Below are 19680 nucleotides of genomic sequence, written 5' to 3'. Positions count from 1 at the left end.
TTCAAGTAAGCCAGAAATGTGCAGATTCTGCGCAATACGTTGTATTTAATATATCATGAGGACTCACGAGTTGCGTATTTGCGCTAAATCCGTAAAAAATGGAAACGTCTTTAGACATGGAAAATCGATTTTACAATTGATTCAATGAACACTTATGTCTCAAAAATCGAACAGGTTTTTTTTCACAAAAGTGACAGCCCTATTCCCATCCAACATAGCTCTTTAAAGTGTTCATTTGTGCTTTTGCATATCCCTCTGTCAGCGACATATCTTCTCTTCTCTGTTGTTTACCAACATTTTTTCTTTCACTCGGATCTACGTCACAATAGGAAAGAAAAGGCTAACATAACTTCCGTTTCTTGCCAAGATCAAGATTAAAGACCAGCAGGTTTCTCTCTATATGGAAACTTGTATTTAAACATCATCAAATCTTGTAGAATGAGCAGATGATTCACCATCCCGGTAGGATTTTCAACTCATCCACAAATGTAACTTTTGAGTGGTAAAAACACATGTATTTCATATATTGGCCTGAGGTGAGCTAAAACTTCCTTCATCAATAGAATGGTCTGAGTAAAGAGAAAGTGAGAGAGGTCTTTTCATAAGCCCAGCAGTGGGAAAAGAGGAGGAGGAGGTCTTTACTAAAGCTCACTTTATTTGTCTACCATAGTCCTCAGGCAGAAACATTCACCCTCTCAAGGTGGCATGTCTCAACTGTTTCACACGAAGATCTGTTTCAAGACAGCCTGGATGCTTGAATCGTGCAGAGATCTTCAGAGGGCAAGACACTATCTTCATTAGGATCAAACGCGAAACAAAAATACTAATCCAATGAATCTACTTGTGAACTTTATTGCTTTCTACTTGCTCAGTCCAGCCAGATGAACACACACATAACAGCCCACAAAGCCAAGGTAAGACTTCTGGTCTCCTCTGACATATGCTTGTTGTAGTAGTTAATGTTCATGCCATTTGATAATTGAAGCTCAATTGATGTTTTTGTGCAAACCAGCTTTCAATTTCTGCCTCTGCATGATTAATGTATTTCATTAGAAATAGATATGATCTCTGAGGAGCCTTGATCTTCCTTTTGTGAAACTTCAGAACACTGTTTTCCTTTCTTGTTGAACCCTTTCCCATAGACCTTTTCTATTCCTTGATTTATGGCCATCAAGCTATTTCAATGTAAGAATGCCAAACCATTAAACAACTGGGGGCAAATTTCTTGAGCCGTGGAGCATGCTGAAGCAAACTGTGGTCTGTGAAATTTCATTGCTTCTGTTGGCTGTCCGTTTAGGCAACTGCTGAGTAAAAAAAAAAAAGCCAGTTCTTCTGGCTCTATGATTGTTGATTGTTGAGTTGCTGTGTCCACATTTATTCCTTGTTATTTTTTATTTGATCACGTATACAGCCATTGAAGATCGGGTTGTAGAAACCTGCACTTTATGGGGTCTTAGGGCTTCTTAGACCTGTTATCACCGCATGCTTTATTGGCTAAATACCCCAGGACTTCACAGACACATGGCAGGAAGCAGCATTTCTGAGGATTTTAAATACAGCTGTGTCATTAAAGCTTTTTTGGAAAGGAGTTTTCTTTTCTTTTTTTAATGTTGGATTACATACAGTTTTGTTAAAAAGATCAAGGTTTTCTAATGGTAGACTTAATGTTATATTTATAAGGATATTTATTAATTATGAACACCCTGAATGTTATGTTTATTCGTTTTCAATACCCTGACTGATATATTTATTAGTATATTTAACTATGAACAATACATTTTTATATACTTATTTTCAGCACCCTAAATTATGTTTTTTAGTATATTTATTAATTTTTAATAACACCCTGAATGATATATATTTGATATATTATACTTATTAGTATGCTGATTTATTATGAGTTTTCAACACCCTGAATAATATGGTATGTTTATTTATTTATTTTCAACACCTTTAATGAGATATATATATATTATTAGTATTCTCAAGACCCTGAAGGATATATTCCTATTTAAAAAAAAATTTGACACCCTAAATTATTTATTTATCAGTATATTTATTAGGTGCTTTTAACACAAAAAGGATACAGTATATTTATTCTAGATTATTTATTCATTAGTTAGATCAAAAGCATGAAATGGAGACAGACTGTCTGAATTGCTTACATTTCCTTGTTGATTTTGGTATTTCATTGCCTAGTTCAGCAACATTTGTCACATAGACATCTATAATTAAATTGAATCTGAGACAGAATAATTGCAGTTACTTCCCATAGATGTGCCTTGTTCGACACTTTCTGTCTATGATAAGGCAGTGCTGCATGACGAAGCTTGTAAGATTTTTTCAAGATGTTGCTAACATGCTGTCTGGCTTTTATCATACTCTAAGAGGTTGAAACACATCTGTCACACATGACTATGAGTCCATTCAGATCTCCTGTGGAGATAGGCTTGGATGAAGATGAGCAAAGACATAGTCATCTGTTGTTTCCTGCTTTACTAGTATACTGATCTGGCCAACATTATAAACACTTTCCCTTACACCGTTTTATAGTTTCAATGTGTTTGCACTCCAGAGATTTGTGGAATTTGGGTTCTGAGAGGTTGAGAAGTACTTAGCCCCTCTTTATTGCTATATTAATTGTTATATAATTGTTATAATACAGTGTATTGTATTATGTGATAATTCCCTGTTGTGTTGTATGTGGCTAAGATCTATGAATATGAATTATAAACATAAGGTTTTCAGGTTAAACCCAGGTTGGAGTGACTTAGTGAGAATTGGGGAGTTACTGAGGTTACATTCCTTTTCCATCAACATTCCCCCTTCTCAAGCCTTTCAACACCGGGTTGCTCCAGGGGAATTCTCACTCTTGTTAAAATCATATTAAGTATCTTTGGATGTGTTCGAAGTTGCATGTAAGCTGAAAAAAAATTAGATCAAGCTGTTTATGTTATATTTTCTTAATAAGATATACAGTGAGTGCACCAAGTGCAATGTGTATTTGTTCAACAACATTACTAATGACAAGTCGCATTGGCTGTTTTATTGATTAAGTGATGTCTTATATTATTTTAATTATAATCTGTACTGTATACCATTTTACCTTCTCCATCACTACACTGATTTTTTTTTTTTTTTTTTTTACTTTAAAATTCTAAAAACCCTGTCCACAAATCCCTCATTTACAAACAGACACAAAAAAAAAACTTGATGGTTATTAACGCAAGGAGTCCGTCAAGGGTGTCCTTTGTCACCATATCTCTTTATTTTATGTATTGAAATTCTGGCTATTAAAATTAGGAACAATCCAGATATACCAGGTCTATTTCCAAACGGTCAAGAGATTAAGTTGACAATGTATGCTGATGATGCAACCTTTTTCATAAAACCAACACAATCCACTTTGGAAGGACTAGTAAAGGAATTAAATACTTTTTCTAAAATATCTGGATTGAAACCCAATTTTGCGGATTGGGACATTAAAAGACACCGATTTTATTTTAAACAGTTCTGCTCCTGTTAAATGGATTAATGGAGAAGTTAATAGGGATTCATTTACCTGATAATTTCAAAGAAATTGTTAAATACAATTATGAGAGAAGGATGGAAAAGGCAGATAGAATTTTACAACCTTGGAGGGGGAACTCTCTGACAATTCAAGGAAAAGTAACTCTGATTAATACATTGGTAATTCCACAGTTTGCCCCCACTTACTAATGCTTCTTCCTTCACCTAGCATAAAGTTCTTTAAACATTTTGAACAATTTTTTTTTCAAATTTATATGGAACAATAAACCTGTATAATTCTTATGATAATGGACTGAAATTAAAAAATCTTCAAATGATGGTCTGTTCCTTGAAAGCCTCCTGGGTTGCTAAAATTTATCACAACAAACTGGATCACGAGCCAGAGATTATATTCAGCCTTTTCCTTCTTCTCGAACAATATATTCCCTTTTTACCAATTAAAAACAATACATATTGATAAACTATTTCAAAACAGTTTAAAAGAGTTATCACCATTCTTCAAGGATGCACTGAAAGCTTGGTTGAATTTCCAGTACCACCCTCCAGATACAATTCAAGATATTCAGACACAGTTGCTATGGATGAATTCAAACATTACGGTTGGAGACAAGCCATTGTTGTGGGAGGAATGTGTCAAAAATGGGTCAATTTTTGCCAATGACCTTTTAGACTTATCTGGAGATTTTATTTCTTATGAAAATTTGAGAATTTTTTGGGGCATTTCTCTCAATCGGTTACAATTCAACCAGCTGATTTCAGCAATTCCTAAAATTTGGAAAATAAAATTGCAAAATGGTAAGAAAAATAACCACCAATAAGATGCCTAAAATGGTTGTCCTGGTGTAAAGATAAATAAAATAATATATATTTGGAATTTAAATATCACAGGCACTGCACTTTTTCCACACAGAACCTGCCAGTTTGGGGAAGATGAATTTAATGATCCAATTTTGTGGAAGGATTACTTTAGAACAATTTATAGAGAACTACAATTGATTCATATTCCAGAATATTTCAACTTAAAATCTTTTATAAAATTATTGCAACAAAAAAATCTTTATTCCAATGACATATAGAAAAGGATCCCTGTTGCAGGTTCTGTGGGGATGAGGAGGAGGACTTGATGCATTTGTTTTATTTTTGCCCATATGTGGCTAAGTTTTGGGTCAGTATACAGTCATGGTTAAGGTCTATGGATATTATTTTACGAATCACACCTCAGAATATTTTGTTATGTGTCTTTGAGGGTAAATGCACACATTTTTTTAATATGATTATCTTGATGGGTAAAATGTTTATTTTAAAAGCTAAAACTATATCGAATTGATGTATAAAAACTTTAAGAATAGAGTTTACCATCAGTATTATGCTGCAAACAATTATAGCAACAAATAACAACAGAATAACAGAGCATGAAAAGAAATGGAATGTCTGCTTGCTTGAGTTAGAGATATACATATTAGGTGTACTTAATTGTGTGCCATGTGTTATGTTATAAATGTTTTGCTAATTGTATTGTATTTGTTTATTGATTTTTTGATCAGTATTATTGATTTATTTTAATTTATAATTGATGTGATGTATTGTTTGCTTTGTGCTTCATTTCTCGTTTGCTTTCCTGTCACAACACTATGAATGTGTGGATGATTGTTGTTGTGATTGTGGTATGAATGCAGTGATTGAGGTGGGTGGGGGGTTTGAAGCTTGTCTTGTTATTTTATTCTGTAAACAAATAAAAAAAAAAAAACCGTGATGGTCAATGTAATACTATGTCATACAGTAGATCACTGTTTTTCAGAGACACAAAATTAGATCAATTAACCTCAAAACTGCATGTTTTTGATATTCATATTAAATGACAAGATTGAAAATTGCCTAGCCATTCATCAAATGTGCTGAGATGAGATTTTGTGTCATCTATGGTCAGGAGAAAAAATATAGCAAACGTAAAACATAAAAAACACAGATAATATTTGATATACTATTATATTATATATGTGATAATTATTTTTCATCTAAATATTTTTTACAATACACCTCCAGTCCAGCACTTTGGTTGTCTTTGTATTTACCATAAATATCAAATAAAATATAACATAAAATAAAAAGATGTTCTACTGTATTTATAAATGAATGATTCTGAAAATAAAACTAAATAAAAATATTAATTTGTGATTTACAGATAAGGCATCAGTGCTTCTTCCTTATCCTGTGCTTTCATTTGGTCTGTGCTGGTGTGCCAGGTCCATGTAAGCACTCGGTCACACGGGACCATCTCCTGAATATAAAACGTCTGGTAAGATGAGCTTTTACTGGCAAGTAAATCCCCCTGTGAAATGACCAAAATGTACTTCTATTATTTAATTACATGGAAAATTATTTATTATAGTTTATTATAGTTCATTTATAATCAAATCCCACAGAAATCCACAGCTGTCTGTAATGATCACTCATGCATAACTTATTTGGATTGTTTGACTGCTGGTGGAAGTTAATACTGAATTTGGCATGCAGTCGCAGGTCACTAAATAGTCCTGATAATCTAAATGCCATTTTAATGAGAAAAAGTTAGTGCATAAAACTGTCTGACCGCTTTTGAAGCCCTTATTAAGATTTATTTTGATGCTGATAAATATGTGCTAAACAGATGGAAAACTACTACATTTTTTCTCACTGAATGCTTTCCTTTGCAGATTAAGAATCAGCTGCAAAATGGTTGTTCTCTAACCTACGCCTTCACTGAGCGCCAGAACTTGGTATGCACATTTCCTCTCCTTTCATATAATGGCATGTATGGATTAACCAACCTATGGGTATTTCAACAGATATGAACAGTATATAAAAGAGCCTGATATTTGAAAGAGCCTGACACTCTGGTATAATAGATCTTCCTACCATGCCACAAACTCAGACTGATCTGAAACAGATGTTCTATAAGATCATGTTTTAAGCCAGAGAGCCAGCAAACCAATTTGACGCAAACCTCAGTTCAATGAAATAAGCTGTTTAGGCAGTTTAACAGTAACACTATATAGTTCAACAGCTATATAATTGATGTATCATTGTTGGTTATTTGCCATAGGTTATATACAGATGCATTAAATGGGTATGGTTACATTTTTTATGACGCAGCCAATGTAGTTGCGCTGGAACTCTGAATTATTGGAACATGACTGTACAGTTCGCACAAGCAGAAGCTTAATTCATCCTTAGGGAAATTATCCTGGAGGTCACTTTCTGGTCTTGTCTCTTACTAGCTCAACTGCAGCATGGGGGATTATGATTTCAACATCCTCTTGAGCTAAATAAATAAACGGCTTTGAGGGCCTGTTTAAAAGAGACCTTTGGCCTGTCTAAATCTACAGTACCCAAGAGTCAACTCATGGATCATTTACTGTCTCTCCTTGCTGATCACTTTTCTAAACGTCATTTTACTTTACTATATATTTCAATTATGTGATGGTGCTTAAGTCATTTTTGGAGATTTGATTTTGCTATGACAAATTTGTATATCCTTCCAAGTGCTTAGGGAAGTTTGCGAGTGTTTGTTTAAAGGATAAGTAGGCAGTTTTTTTTAAATCACTTTTTCTTGTGGAACTCTCTTCTCATCTGTAATCAATAATAGAATTGGTCTAAATATTAAAATATGTACATAAATCTTCTGTGGAAGGCTCATGACCAAAATGTTTTCGTCTAATCATTGCATTCGGATTTATTCCTTGTGTTTCCTAGAATGTGCATTACATCATTGGCATTGCATATAACATTCAGTGGCACATGCCACCAGATACTGATGTGCCACAAGCTGACAACATGTTTGAATTAATATTACCGACTTTAATTCGTTTAATTGACATTTATTTAAAAATATCACTAAAGTAAGTTATTTATTTAGGATTTGGTGTCACAATTATGTCAGTATAGCTGCTGAGCTCATCTGTCAGTCACTACTGGAGGTGTCACAACATACGAAGAGACGTTTTCCGAGGCACAGTGTCAGTGTTCCGCGATAATGTCAGTGGCACATGCTACTATCCACTGACACGTGCCAATGAAGTGAGCCACCGGATGTGCAAATGAGCATAGTGACGTGCCATTGGCTTCTGCGTCAGATGCCATGTCACTTAATGTTAATACCGCCTCTCGACTTTATACTGCCACCTACTGGTGTGAAGGCATGACATTTATTTACGGTTTCCTTTTGTTTGTTAATAACTGCCTGCCTTTGTTCCTCCTTGCTTTGTTCCTTTTGTGTTCTTCAATATACGCATTTATATACACTACTATTTAAAAGTTTGGGGTCAGTATACGATTTTTTTTTTTTATTAATAAATTTATAGTTTTATTCAGTAAGGGCACATTAAATTGATTAAAAGTGACAGTAAAGACATTTATAATGTTACAAAAGATTTCTATGTCAAATAAAGGCGGTTCTGTCATGACAACTATCTGAGAGATTGGCATGATAATGTTATGGATATGGCAATGTTAATGTATTTGGTCTTGGCGGAATAGATCTGCAACGCTGCTGCTACTGCTGTTGCAGAGCAAGTATACCGAGACATAATACTGCCAATAAATTCACATTCAAGACGTGCTGCTGCTGCACATGTAACATACATGAAATTACCCCCAATAGCAGATCTATACAGCTGGAGCTGGGGAAGAGGGAGGGTTTCTGAAAGTGCGCTGCAGACTGCTAACAGCAACACTACTGGTATTTGAATGTTGAGCCGCAGCTCATTGGACGATGCAATTGCTACCAAATGAGCTAAGGTCCTATCAGCCTGCGCCATCTAGAGTTTCATGCCAGAACTTGGTATTTCTTTTGAACTTTCTATTCATCAAATAATCCTGAAATGAAATGTTAAAATTTTAAGCAGCACAACAGAAATGTTTGAGCACCAAATCAGCATATTAGAATTATTTCTGAAGGATCATGTGACACTGATTTAGACACAATTTAGCTTTAACATCACGGGAATAATTCGTTTTTACTGTATATTTGATTAAATAAATGCAGCCTTGGTGGCTGTAAAAGAACCCAAACTTTTGAACAGTAGTGTATGTAATAAATAAATATTTGTGGAAGCTGGGGTTTGTCTTGGAATGTGGTATCTGTGACCATTGTATGTTTGTGCTTGAGGTCTAGCTTCTTGTTCTCACTTGAATGTGGCTCCTGTAGGTCTTTGTGGTTTATTTTTATTGCTTCAACAGGGACTGCTTGTTTGGACATTTAATTTTTTCCCTTACACTCATTTAGTTTGTACTGACGGATTGCACAGATGCTGATCCATACGTAACTAGTGTTGACATTATGTTATATGTATATTGTGTTTGTTGTCATATTATTTCGTTGGCTTGTTTTGTGGGTCTGGATAAGCCTAACTTGGATTACTGCCTCAAACCAGCCCACTTGCTCACCTGGTCCAGAGCTCCAAAATAGTTTGGAATGCATTGTTCAGGCCTCCGTGGTTTACAGTCTCAAGTAAATGTTGGGGCAACGTGAGAGATGGTTGCACACTCATAATAAGTTACGTGATAACGAGTAAAGATGCTGTTGTCTCCTGCAAGTTTGTTGTGTAACAATATAAATAAATATGTATTCATATTCCTGTCTTTTAGCTTCCATATTATTTACTTTAAGTATTTTTCCACAGTTAGCCTTGGAAAAAGGAATTTAATTGTTCCGGCAAAGTGGTTCAGATTTAGTAAATTAGCTTTGGAAGTGGACAAGAATTTTTTTCAGCTTGTCAGCTAGCAACTATAATTTCAAAACCTTAAAATGAACACACGCAAAAGTATCACCTCTCACATCTGTGTGAATTTGTCAAGCCTTAATTATACTGCCAGTGTTTTCACATGATGAAGTTTGAAGTTCTTTAGCTCAAGGCATTAAACCTAACCAAATTAAGCTATTTTTACTGATTCTTCAGGTCAAAGAGAGTCTTTTTTTAAAGGCTTTCAAAAGGTCAGCATGTTGCCTGTGAAGTGTGAAGAGGAAGCGTTTATTGAAGGAGACCACTGGCCTGTGGAGGTGGTAGGCCGGGTTGCTTGCTGGGGCCCCACCAGAAGTGCGCTTAGCACCCCCGAAAGGGGCAGAGGCTTCATCCCGCTCTTTAGGAAGCTCCGCCATTTTCTGTTCCTCTACTGGCTGTCTGAGCTCCTTACATTGTACACATTTGTAAATCAATTTAGCCCCTCCTTCATGATCTGTTCTGGCCAATAGGTGGAACCATCCATGGACATAATAAATACATAAGCTCTGTCCCAATTCAGGGGCTGCATCTTTTGAAGGCCGCGTCCTTCGAAGTGTGCACCGAAAATCGTTTAAAGGGGAAAGTATAGCCGATTGCGTCACCTCTGCGCGACGAAGGCTGTCCCAGTTCGAAGGTCCTTCAAAATGCAGCCTGCAAATGCGTCCTTCATCAGAAGGATTCTTCGCAGCCTTGCCTACCCCAGAATTCATTGCGCGCTGGAGACAAAATTGACAGATTACACTTTTAAATGTAAGTATTGGGTTTCAATTTAATCGAGCAATCTAATGGAAAAAAATAGGATAGTTTAAATACCCTTTAGACTTTATTATGTAGCCTACATAAATTGACCATAGTGAACATTTTTAGATCGGTTTTAGACCCTGTTTTGTTTTTAGGCAGTTATAACTATATTTATAAATAGGGCCTAGCTTAGCCTATATAAAGTTATATCACAGCTAGCAACAACATAAAAGTAGCCCAATTCCGTGGTAAAACCTCGGACTTGGCAACACTGGCGGTAGGCCGTATTAAAGGACCCTTTGAGGATTGCCTTTGTCGCGCTGCTGTGACGCAATGGGCCTTCAAATGCAGCCTTCGGAAAATGCAGCCCCTGAATTGGGACACAGCTAGTGACACCTATATGTCTATGGGACTGTAAGGCGACAAGTTTCAAGTTTTCTTTCCTTAGCACCCCCCTTTGAAATGTGAAGTTAAAAAAAAAAATCTGTCAAGAAAAAAATCCTGGAGCTCCCACTGGAAGACCAAAAACAGTGAAATAGTCACACGTTCTTTTGGAAATTTACAAGGCCATTAGTCATGTTAAGAGTTTGAAAGATCACAGCTTGAAGACTGCTCTGGACACAGATCGTGTTTTGGGATCCCTGCTATTCAGCAGGAATTGTACATATGGCCTGATGTCCTTTATATTTGAATAATGCATCTTGAATGACCGACTGAGAGTAGAGTTAACAGTTAACAATTCAAAGATTTCAGGCTCCCAAACAAGGAAAACCAGCAATAATTTTGCTGAAATTGTGTGCTTGACTAACTTATCCCTGAGGGGACTTAAATTTCCCTGTAAATTTCTATGAATAAAGTTCCACCGTCACTCCACTTAAAGACTAGATGAGAAGTTTTTTGCAGAAAATGCCATTAACAAAACAGGTAAATAAATAAAAAAATTGGGTGATTGATATTTTTATTCTGTTCAGTAACCATTTCTTTTAGGGAATGTTTGAACATTTCCTCTCATTTACCATTCTGTAGAGATCTGAGATGCCCCATCAGCATTCAAATGGAGCACAAGCTTTACGAAAGAGCGCATTTGATATGAACCATGACATTTGCAAGCATTGCCATTTGGAAAGCTTGTGTGCTGTATTACAATAGGAATAAAAACTCACAAAATGAAGTATAGAAACTTTTATACTTTTCTAAATGAACTTATAGAAATGTGGTGTATGATAACATTAAAAATAGCCTTGTGTGTTTTGTGACTCAGGTCTGAATACAATAGGGTGTACAAAATCAGTGTGTGTGTGATGTCAAATGTTCATTGTGGTTGTCATATGTTTGTGTGTTTCAGAGTGTTGTGTGTTATGTTAAAGCAGCATTTCCTCACATACTGGAGCTACTCAACACCCAATTCAGATATGCTAAGGACTCCGACAATTATCGTTATACTAATTCACTGAAGAACATGATCTACAACATTTACTCCCAGAGATGCATCCCTCCAATCAATGAGGAGATGGAGGTAACAAATTTTTTTTTTATTCTCTAGGAGAGCTGTGGTGCAATTATCTGTAAGTTATAAATAGGGTTATTGAAAAGTATTTTTGCCGTTTCATATTTGACTGTGTTTAACAGCCTAAATGTCTATAAATTAAACACTAGTAAACAAATGAAAAGAGCAAAATGAAAGAGTAATCATTTTGTGGAGCTGCAAATGATAGTGATATAGAATATATCAAGTATTTTCAATGACAAATATCACAAAACAGTTGAGGTAAAACGGTGCACGAATTAAGCAAAAGGAAACAGTTGGCATTGTTTTGTATGTACATAAATTGAACTGTATAAAGTTTCAAGGGTAAAAAGTCAAGTAACCAAGAGTCTTGGACAGTAGCTAGTGGTTTGGCAACAGTGGTCTTTATTAAAATAGTTTTTCTTGTGGTAGGGTTGGACTGTACATACTAAAATGTTGGGGGGTTTTTTGTAATAAGGAATTCAGTTTCCTATCTGTCAGTCACTTCGATGTGGTGTCGATGACTGACACTAGGGGTCACTTTTGGGAGCCCCAAACACCTATGATACTCTTAGAAAAGGCCATTGAGAATTGCAGAGAGTAATTTTCATGCCACTTCCCCGGGGATAAAAGGGAGACTGCATGCATCACCCATTCAGATTTGTTCTTCGGAGCCGAGTGATTTTGTCTATACACAAGTTCAATCCATTCATCCTCTGAAATGGTGAGCGCTAAGAACCCTAGGAAGGCTTCGAAGCGTCCCTGAGACATGAGACCCAGAGATGAGAGGAGGTGCACCGGTCCTTCATCCAGTGGAGGGCTGGGTGGATGAATCCTTGGTTTAATTTTATTTTTGTTCCACCAAATTTTCAAAGAAAGAGCCATTTCCTCATTCTCTGGGTCACACAGTTCACAGCCCGGAGATGATGGACGCAGACTTTCCACCTCCGCATGTTCGAACACAACTCACACAAAGATGCAAAGCATCTCTTTTCTCTGGATGGTGTTGGACTCCATGGTGTTGGTCACTATGACAGCATGTCTTACGAACGACCGCGCGCAGTCAATGCTAAACTCCCTGAAGACATTCAGGGGAAAAGCAGCGGTTCCACTGAAACAATTTTAGAGGCTCCTGGGGCATATGGCGTCCAATGGCGGCGGTTACATTGCTTTGGTTGATGCGTATGAGACTGTTTCAGCATTGGCTACAGACTTGAGTACCGAGATTGGCATTGCGCAGCTGCACACATCGCATGGCCATCATGCCGATTTGTCGTCGCTTATTCTTCAGCTTTTGTACAGAGGTTGCTTTGGTAGCGATATTGCTGACCCTGCGGAGGTTTTGACCGTTGATTCAGGGCAAGCACGTGTTGGTCTCTCCTCCTCTGGAGTCAGCCGTGACTGAAGTCGCTGCGGGCCACTCACATCCCAGGTGAATTCAATTGCACAGCAGATGCGCTCTCGCAATGAGTTATGCTTCAGGGGGAGTGGAGAATCCATCCCCAGGCAGGGAGGGACAGACACGCAGAGATGCGCAGTCGGCAGAGCTCCGTCTCTTCCTTTGTAGTAGTTCATCCCTCTTCAGCTAGGACCTACCGCAGGGTCCTCTTTCCACATGTATAACTTCCCGATTGGTAAGTCCATGTGATGTATTCTCCACATATTAACCTCCCTTAAGGCAGGATGTTGTCTCTGCTTCCCCAACACTAATTCTGGTCTGCACAGCTAGAGTTTTATTGGAAAAAAGAGAGAGAAAACGTCAAAAGACTGGGTAGGTTACGATGATGCGAGTGCGCTTGTAACCCGGCACACAAGGGCTTGCCGACATCTGCACTGCCAAAACCTAGTAACAAGGTTTAGCTGTTGTGGCATTTTCCCTGGGGGACCCATAGTGTCAGTCATCGACACTACGTCGAAGTGACTAATAGATAGGTAATGTCTTGGTTACTGTTGTAACATCCGTTCCCTGATGGAGGGAACGATATGTGGTGTCCCTCCTACCACAATGCTGAAATGACTGCTGAAATGGCCGGGACACTGTTTTGGCTCCTCCTAAAAAACCTGAATGAGTGATGCACTCTGTCTCCCTTTTATACCCGTATGTATGGGGGAGTGGCATGCAAATTCCACTTGCCAATTCTCATTGACCCTTTCTCAAAGTATCACAGGTGTTTGGGGCTCCCAAGTGCAACCCCTAGTGTCAGACATCAGCACCACGTCTTTTTAAAAAACAGCTACAAAAAACCCCCAACACAATTGATTTAACCTTAAAAGGCAGTAGATGTTATTAAATGGGTTTAAATGGGTGAAATTGTTGCATTAAAATAACTTTACAATGAATGACCCATGGAGACTACCACCTACACCCAATCACTAGGGGTTCAAGACACGGTAGAGCCCAATACCTAAATTGTTTTCTGTTTTACACCTTACAGGATAGCCCAACGAAGTTCATAAGAATGCACATGACTTTGCCGAGGGCAGCTTTGGAGAAAGCTGAGGAAGTGATTCACATGTATATGGGTCTAATGACTCAGAGCGACAAACCTGTGGACTGGAACTGTGAAGAAGAGTTCACAGAGGATTACCCAGAATCCTCCACTGAACCTCTCAGCCAAACAGCAGGTATTATAACTGTGAAGTCCAGTAAAATCATCTAGAATTAAGCAATCACTCTCACAAGATTGCACAAGCTTTGTATTGCTGCAACAATGTCTGTAGAATATGTAAATCAATACTGTGTACTCTTTCTCCATGTTACCTGCACCCAGATCTACGCAGCACTTTTGTTAAAACTACTGATTGTACTTCCCGCTCACAGACAGTCGGACTGACAGAAGGGCTGTGACTAGTGCGTTATGGGGGTTGAAGCAAAAGGGAATTCAATGGCCCATTTCTTTGTCATGTACTGTAGCATCGATTTTAAAAACACCTAGCCATTCCCTTTAAAAGCCAGTTGCGCTCGCACCTTGGCGGATTCGCTATTATATGGCGCAATTTGCAAACGGAAAGACTGAACGCGTCCCCAGAGCGCAAACGGATCTGCTTGTGAGCGAGGTTAAAGCGCACAAGCAGACCATCTATGGAACAAGCTGGATTCCACCATGTCTTTATGTACACAATATTTTTATTTGGCATGTTTGTGTGCTGCTGCTGTGTGTGTAATAAGCAGAGTGTACGCGCGTTGTGGACCCACCTATAGGCGCACATTACTAACTCGCTCTTTAAATAACAAAAAAATACTGTGCCATTGGTCAATGCGCAGTCTATTTCAGTTGCCTCAAAATAGCAACGCGCCAACAATGTGCCTGAACACACCTCATTTTCAGACCAGCACGCCCATGGGCGCAAATGCATTTGCTATTTAAAGAACATGGCGCAGGACATGAAAATGAAAACTGCGTCGGGCTGAAACTAGCAAAAAACACTTGCGTCGCATTGCGCCGGGTGTATGATAGGGCCCTTTTAATAATGCCAGCAGAGAATAACCCATTTAATACTGAGTAACTTATATTTTAGACACAATATTGCCAGTTACTTTGTCTACATTTGCACTGCCACCATAAATAGTTCTGAAAGCCGAAGAAGAATCATTGTGTGCCTCCAAGCAACACACAGTAGTGGTGTTTCGTTCCTGAATTAATCTGTTTAGAACTTTTTAAAGGTTTATTTTGGTAAATGATTCAAGACTGATTCATAAACAGTCATTTGTTTCATTTTTGAATTTAATCTGTGTTTTTGAATGAATCTTTAGAATCAAAATGGCCCACTCATTAAAGACCTAATGGTATAATAACATAAGAGTCACAAATCCTCATCTGTTATACACACAGATTGACAGATGTAAAAAACACAGACAGCAATGTAAAAAACAAACAAAGGAATTCATTAAATACAGGGAAAGAAAACAAAATAGAGCAAAACAGGCTCTCGAAATTAATTTAATTAGCAAAATATTAGCAAAAAGCCAGCAAAACTCACTTTTAGTTGCTTTTATCATAATTCACATGACATTTGCATTACATTTCCTCTAGGTACCTCTGAATGCCCCTGCATTTGTCCAACAGTGAGCAGTGGATCATCTAGGACATCTACATTCACAAGCCATTGGAATATTTACTTAAAATCTACTCAGTCCCCACAAAGATCAACTTTTCCACCTGTGGTAACCTTGCAGGGTGTTAATGAGAAAGCTAAACAAGTCAAGTTTGCTGTCCCAGTAACCCAACACCAAACACTATCTCCAGGGACACCTACCACATGGAGGTCAATGCAAGGAGATTTATACAACTTCCTCTTTAGTAGCACTCCAGCTTTACATGAAGAAACTTCAAATTCAGAGATGGAGAATATGCCATCATCTGATCTGTTCCCTTCATTTACAAATTATAAGGATGTATTTCCAAGCAGAACTGACTCAACTGTTCAGTCGACCGCGTCTGGCCCCTATCAAAAAAGCACAAGAGATAACGCACAGGACGGTGTGGAGAGGAGCACGCCGCTTTTACTTGCAAAGAGGTCTTTAGATTCCAAAAGCCAGGAAGGACCATTCAGTTCCTATGTGAAATTATCCCAGAACTGGATTACTGCAACATCTCAGCCAACATATAAAGATATGAAGAGCAGAGAGAAAAAAGGCCAATCTTTCCAGATGCTTCAAATAAGTAAACACATTGTACCAGTCACAACCACAGTTCTGTCTTCTTTGAAAGCAGCTGCACATTCATCAGAAGGCCTGAGCATCCTTGTTGAACAGCCAGGTCATCTAAACAGCCCTCCTGAAAATTTCCAAACTCCCACCCAAAGTCCGGTGAGGGTGCCAAGGAATTTCATGGGAACCATCCATGAGACAAAGCTCAGCAAGGGTGAGGAAGTAAGATAGAGTATAAATATATTATATTTATTCATTTTTATATATACTATTATAGTTTTTATTAAAGTTTCAATGTTTTAATATTTTAATATTTTCAGTTTCATTTTAAATAGTAATTTTGTATTGTGCCTTTGTCATTTTTGTCATACCTGTAGTATGTATGTATATTTTAGTTTTTATTAATTTCCAATTGGTATTTTTAGTGTGTATATCATGTTTATAAGAAATCTCTCTCTCTCTCTCTCTCTCTCTCTCTCTCTCTCTCTCTCTCTCTCTCTCTCTATATATATATATATATATATATATATATATATATATATATATATATCCACTTAGTAATTTAAAAAATCTAGCATTTCTAATTTTCATTTAAAGTTTTTCATCTAATATTTGTATTTAATTTTATATCAACTTCATTTCAATAACAAAAATAAAATAGTTTTAGTTAGGTAACAATATTAACCCTGAATAGTAGACTTCAACACATCAGGCAGATGAGACGCATCAGGCAGAGAAGAATGCGTTCAAGGTAGCTTGAGTCATGTGTTTCCAATTCTGTGATGATTCACCAAAGATACCATTGCTTTTAACAGACAGCAGATCCCAGGAGGACAGGCAGGGAATGACGGACCAGACTCATCCAGACAGAGAAACACAGAGGAACTCTACCATAGAACAATCCAGCATTTTAACCATCTCTTTTGGCACCCTGCTCATAATTACACTAGGGTGCGGTGGACTTCTGCTCATAATTCTCTTATTTTATAGACAGCAAAAAGTAAGTGACCGACAATGCATTTTGGCCCTGCTGAAAAGACCTACTTAGACCGGCATCCTGGTCCGTGCTGGAGTGGTGTTGGTCTAGCCTAAGAAGCCTGCTGAGACCAGTAGCCAAAACATATGCTGGTGATTATCTCTGGTGATCTTTTCAGCAGGGTGTCACAAGTGATCTCAGTCAAACAGAAAAATCAACATTCTTTAAAGTTTCCAACTTGATGGAAAGACACATAAAAAGAACCAAGAAACCAAGATGTGGAGTTAATTATTTATTCAATACAAACTATAAATGGAGAGACAAAATATCAGCAGGTTGCTTTTTCTCATTCAGTAGTGATATTATAATACATTTTAAAGGGCATGTTAAGTGCTCAAAGGTGTCTACAACCAGGATATAGTACTAAAAGAAGAAAATTAATGATCTGACAGGTGGTCCTTTGACATGATATAGCCTATGAAACATGAAAATATTTTAAGTATTATTGCACAAAATAAACTTGATGCATTAATCATGTTCTCTTTGCACATTTTGCCCTGGCAAACTGACCATGACATCTTGAATGGAAAATATCAATAATTCTTAAAAAAAGAAAAGAGTTCATTTTCTTTTATGTCAGTTCAAGATTTAAATTGTCTTGATATTCAGACATATATATATGGAGTGTATATAGATAAATAAATCAATAAAATGTGTAAACAGGGCAGATTCTAAGCCACATTCTAAGTGATGTCTTTATGTCAGAAGCAAATAATTAATCTAAGGATTTGCTGGGTAAAAGGAATGATAAAAGGAATCTAACAACAATATTTGTGCAGAACAAATGAGACTTCAGTGCTTTGTAGAACGTGGAACAGTTAACATTAGCAGTGTGTTTGTCCTTAAAACTACTCATTTACAATAAAGCAATCCCACGTTAGCTGGTTAGTTTGATTGATTTTTTTTTTTTTGTCCATGTCTCTGTCTTGTCATAGATGTGCATTACTGCATTGTTTTTGAGTCACATGCTGCTTCTCTCCTCTATATGACTTTAATAAAATAATAATAGATGTCAGGGCAGAAGTATGTGCAAAGAATTACTTGCCCCGAAAATGAAAATACTGTTGTTATTTAAACACCCTCGTGTCTCCAATCCCATTTAAAGGTTCTCTAAGCGATCCTGGGTTACGTCACTTCTTGTTGACGTTCGAACTATTGTCAAACAAAACGGAGGCTAGCTAGACCCTCCCTCCTCCTCATCCGCACACTAACCCCCCAAACCCCGCCCCCAAACCCTTCTTGTCGGTCATTGGCTGGAACAGTTTGTTATGTTTTGGGGAGCGGGTCGCCGCAGTTTGCTTTTGTTGCTGTTTGTGAAGCCTGGGTTGTCTACAGAGATCGCGTTTCTTTACAGTGTGTTCAGGGGACAGGCAGCCAGCGGTTAGTGAGGAGATGTTTGCTGTATGTGACAAAAAATGTTTTGGCCTAAAAAACGCGTGACATCGCTTAGAGCACCTTTAACTTTAAACCATTTACTCATATGGTGCATGTGCATCCCCACATGGACTAATTGCGTGGAAAAGAGCAACTGGAACAAGTTCTCCTCGTGTGTTCCACAGACGAAAGCAAGTCATACAGGTTTTGAATGACATGAGAGCGCGTAATTGATGACAGAGCTCTACTTTTGGGTGAGCTGTCCCTTTAAAAAAAAACAACTTTTAGGCATCAAGATTGAAATTTCAAAAGATGTGTAATGCTGGGAAAGGAAATGGTGAATAACTGACTCAGAAAGCAAAGCCCAGGAGACTCGGTGTGTCTTCAGAAGGATTCTTTATTGAGAATAAAGAATGCCACAGACATCAAGCCTAGACATCAAGACTAGGGCTTTACTCAGTGTTCGAATTGAGATGGGGTGTTCGAATTTGCTGGGGGGTCCCGGACCTCCCATTAGCATCAAGGGACCTCCCATAGCCATAAGGCCCAAAAAATTACCTTGGGGGGTCCCCTGGTTTTTCATTAAAACTAAAATACTAGAAACATAATATATGGCGTAATATATATATTTCTCTTACGAGAGGTTCTCTCGTATTGCGTAAGTTTAGCTTACGCTACGGGAAAGATTCATCTTCTCTAGATATTGAAGCCAAAAAATTATCCTTAATTTTGTATTCATTGTCAACGCAGTGCAGCAGCTATAGCGTCATAGCCCGCCAGAATGGGCGAGGCTTAGCGTATAAAAGTAGGGGCTGTAGGCTGACTTCCCTGATTTTCCATCTCTTCAGCGAGCTCTTCGCATCGCTGGATCTGAGAGAAGCCACCGCCGCTGTCGAACAGCGAACAGCCAGCTTAAGACAGCGCTGAGGAAGCCGGCCGTCTTCGCCACCTTCAGCCATCCGTGCAAGCTACGCTATCCGGCGACGTATCCTTTTTTACCTTGCAAACTATTCCTAAAAGAGCGCGAGTGTCTTTTTAAAGATGCCTCGCACTTCCTGCGGCTCGTGCAGGGCCCCGCTCA

At 37.8% G+C, this 19680-nt stretch overlaps 3 protein-coding genes across 4 annotated transcripts in view; 1 reads left to right on the top strand and 2 right to left on the bottom strand.

Annotated features, from left to right (window-relative positions):
• plekha6 (pleckstrin homology domain containing, family A member 6) overlaps window positions 1-19680 on the bottom strand; it is a 154707-nt gene that overhangs the window by 28043 nt on the left and 106984 nt on the right. The window lies entirely within an intron of this gene.
• golt1a (golgi transport 1A) overlaps window positions 1-19680 on the bottom strand; it is a 43651-nt gene that overhangs the window by 2101 nt on the left and 21870 nt on the right. The gene's annotated exons all lie outside the window — the stretch shown is intronic.
• csf1a (colony stimulating factor 1a (macrophage)) lies at window positions 683-17832 on the top strand. Its single transcript, XM_056269851.1, has 7 exons — window positions 683-914; window positions 5714-5827; window positions 6225-6287; window positions 11377-11547; window positions 13974-14163; window positions 15573-16403; window positions 17005-17832. Exons 1-7 carry the CDS (start codon window positions 882-884, stop codon window positions 17235-17237), a joined length of 1635 nt encoding a protein of 544 aa, XP_056125826.1. The 5' UTR covers window positions 683-881; the 3' UTR covers window positions 17238-17832.

The sequence above is a fragment of the Rhinichthys klamathensis genome, unplaced genomic scaffold (genome assembly GCF_029890125.1).
Source record: "Rhinichthys klamathensis goyatoka isolate OS25496 unplaced genomic scaffold, OSU_Roscu_1.1 h1tg000291l_1, whole genome shotgun sequence".
NCBI classification, from domain to species: domain Eukaryota; kingdom Metazoa; phylum Chordata; class Actinopteri; order Cypriniformes; family Leuciscidae; genus Rhinichthys; species Rhinichthys klamathensis.
Note: the sequence above shows the minus strand (reverse complement) of the source record. Positions and strands in the feature narration are given on the sequence as shown.

Bases quoted from the DNA above. Each gene is read 5' to 3' on its own strand.
- csf1a (XM_056269851.1), top strand. From the start codon at position 882: ATGAACACACACATAACAGCCCACAAAGCCAAG. The intron at 5,828-6,224 runs GTAAGATGAGCT...TTTCCTTTGCAG, and splicing joins TCCTGAATATAAAACGTCTG to ATTAAGAATCAGCTGCAAAA. The intron at 11,548-13,973 runs GTAACAAATTTT...TACACCTTACAG, and splicing joins CAATCAATGAGGAGATGGAG to GATAGCCCAACGAAGTTCAT.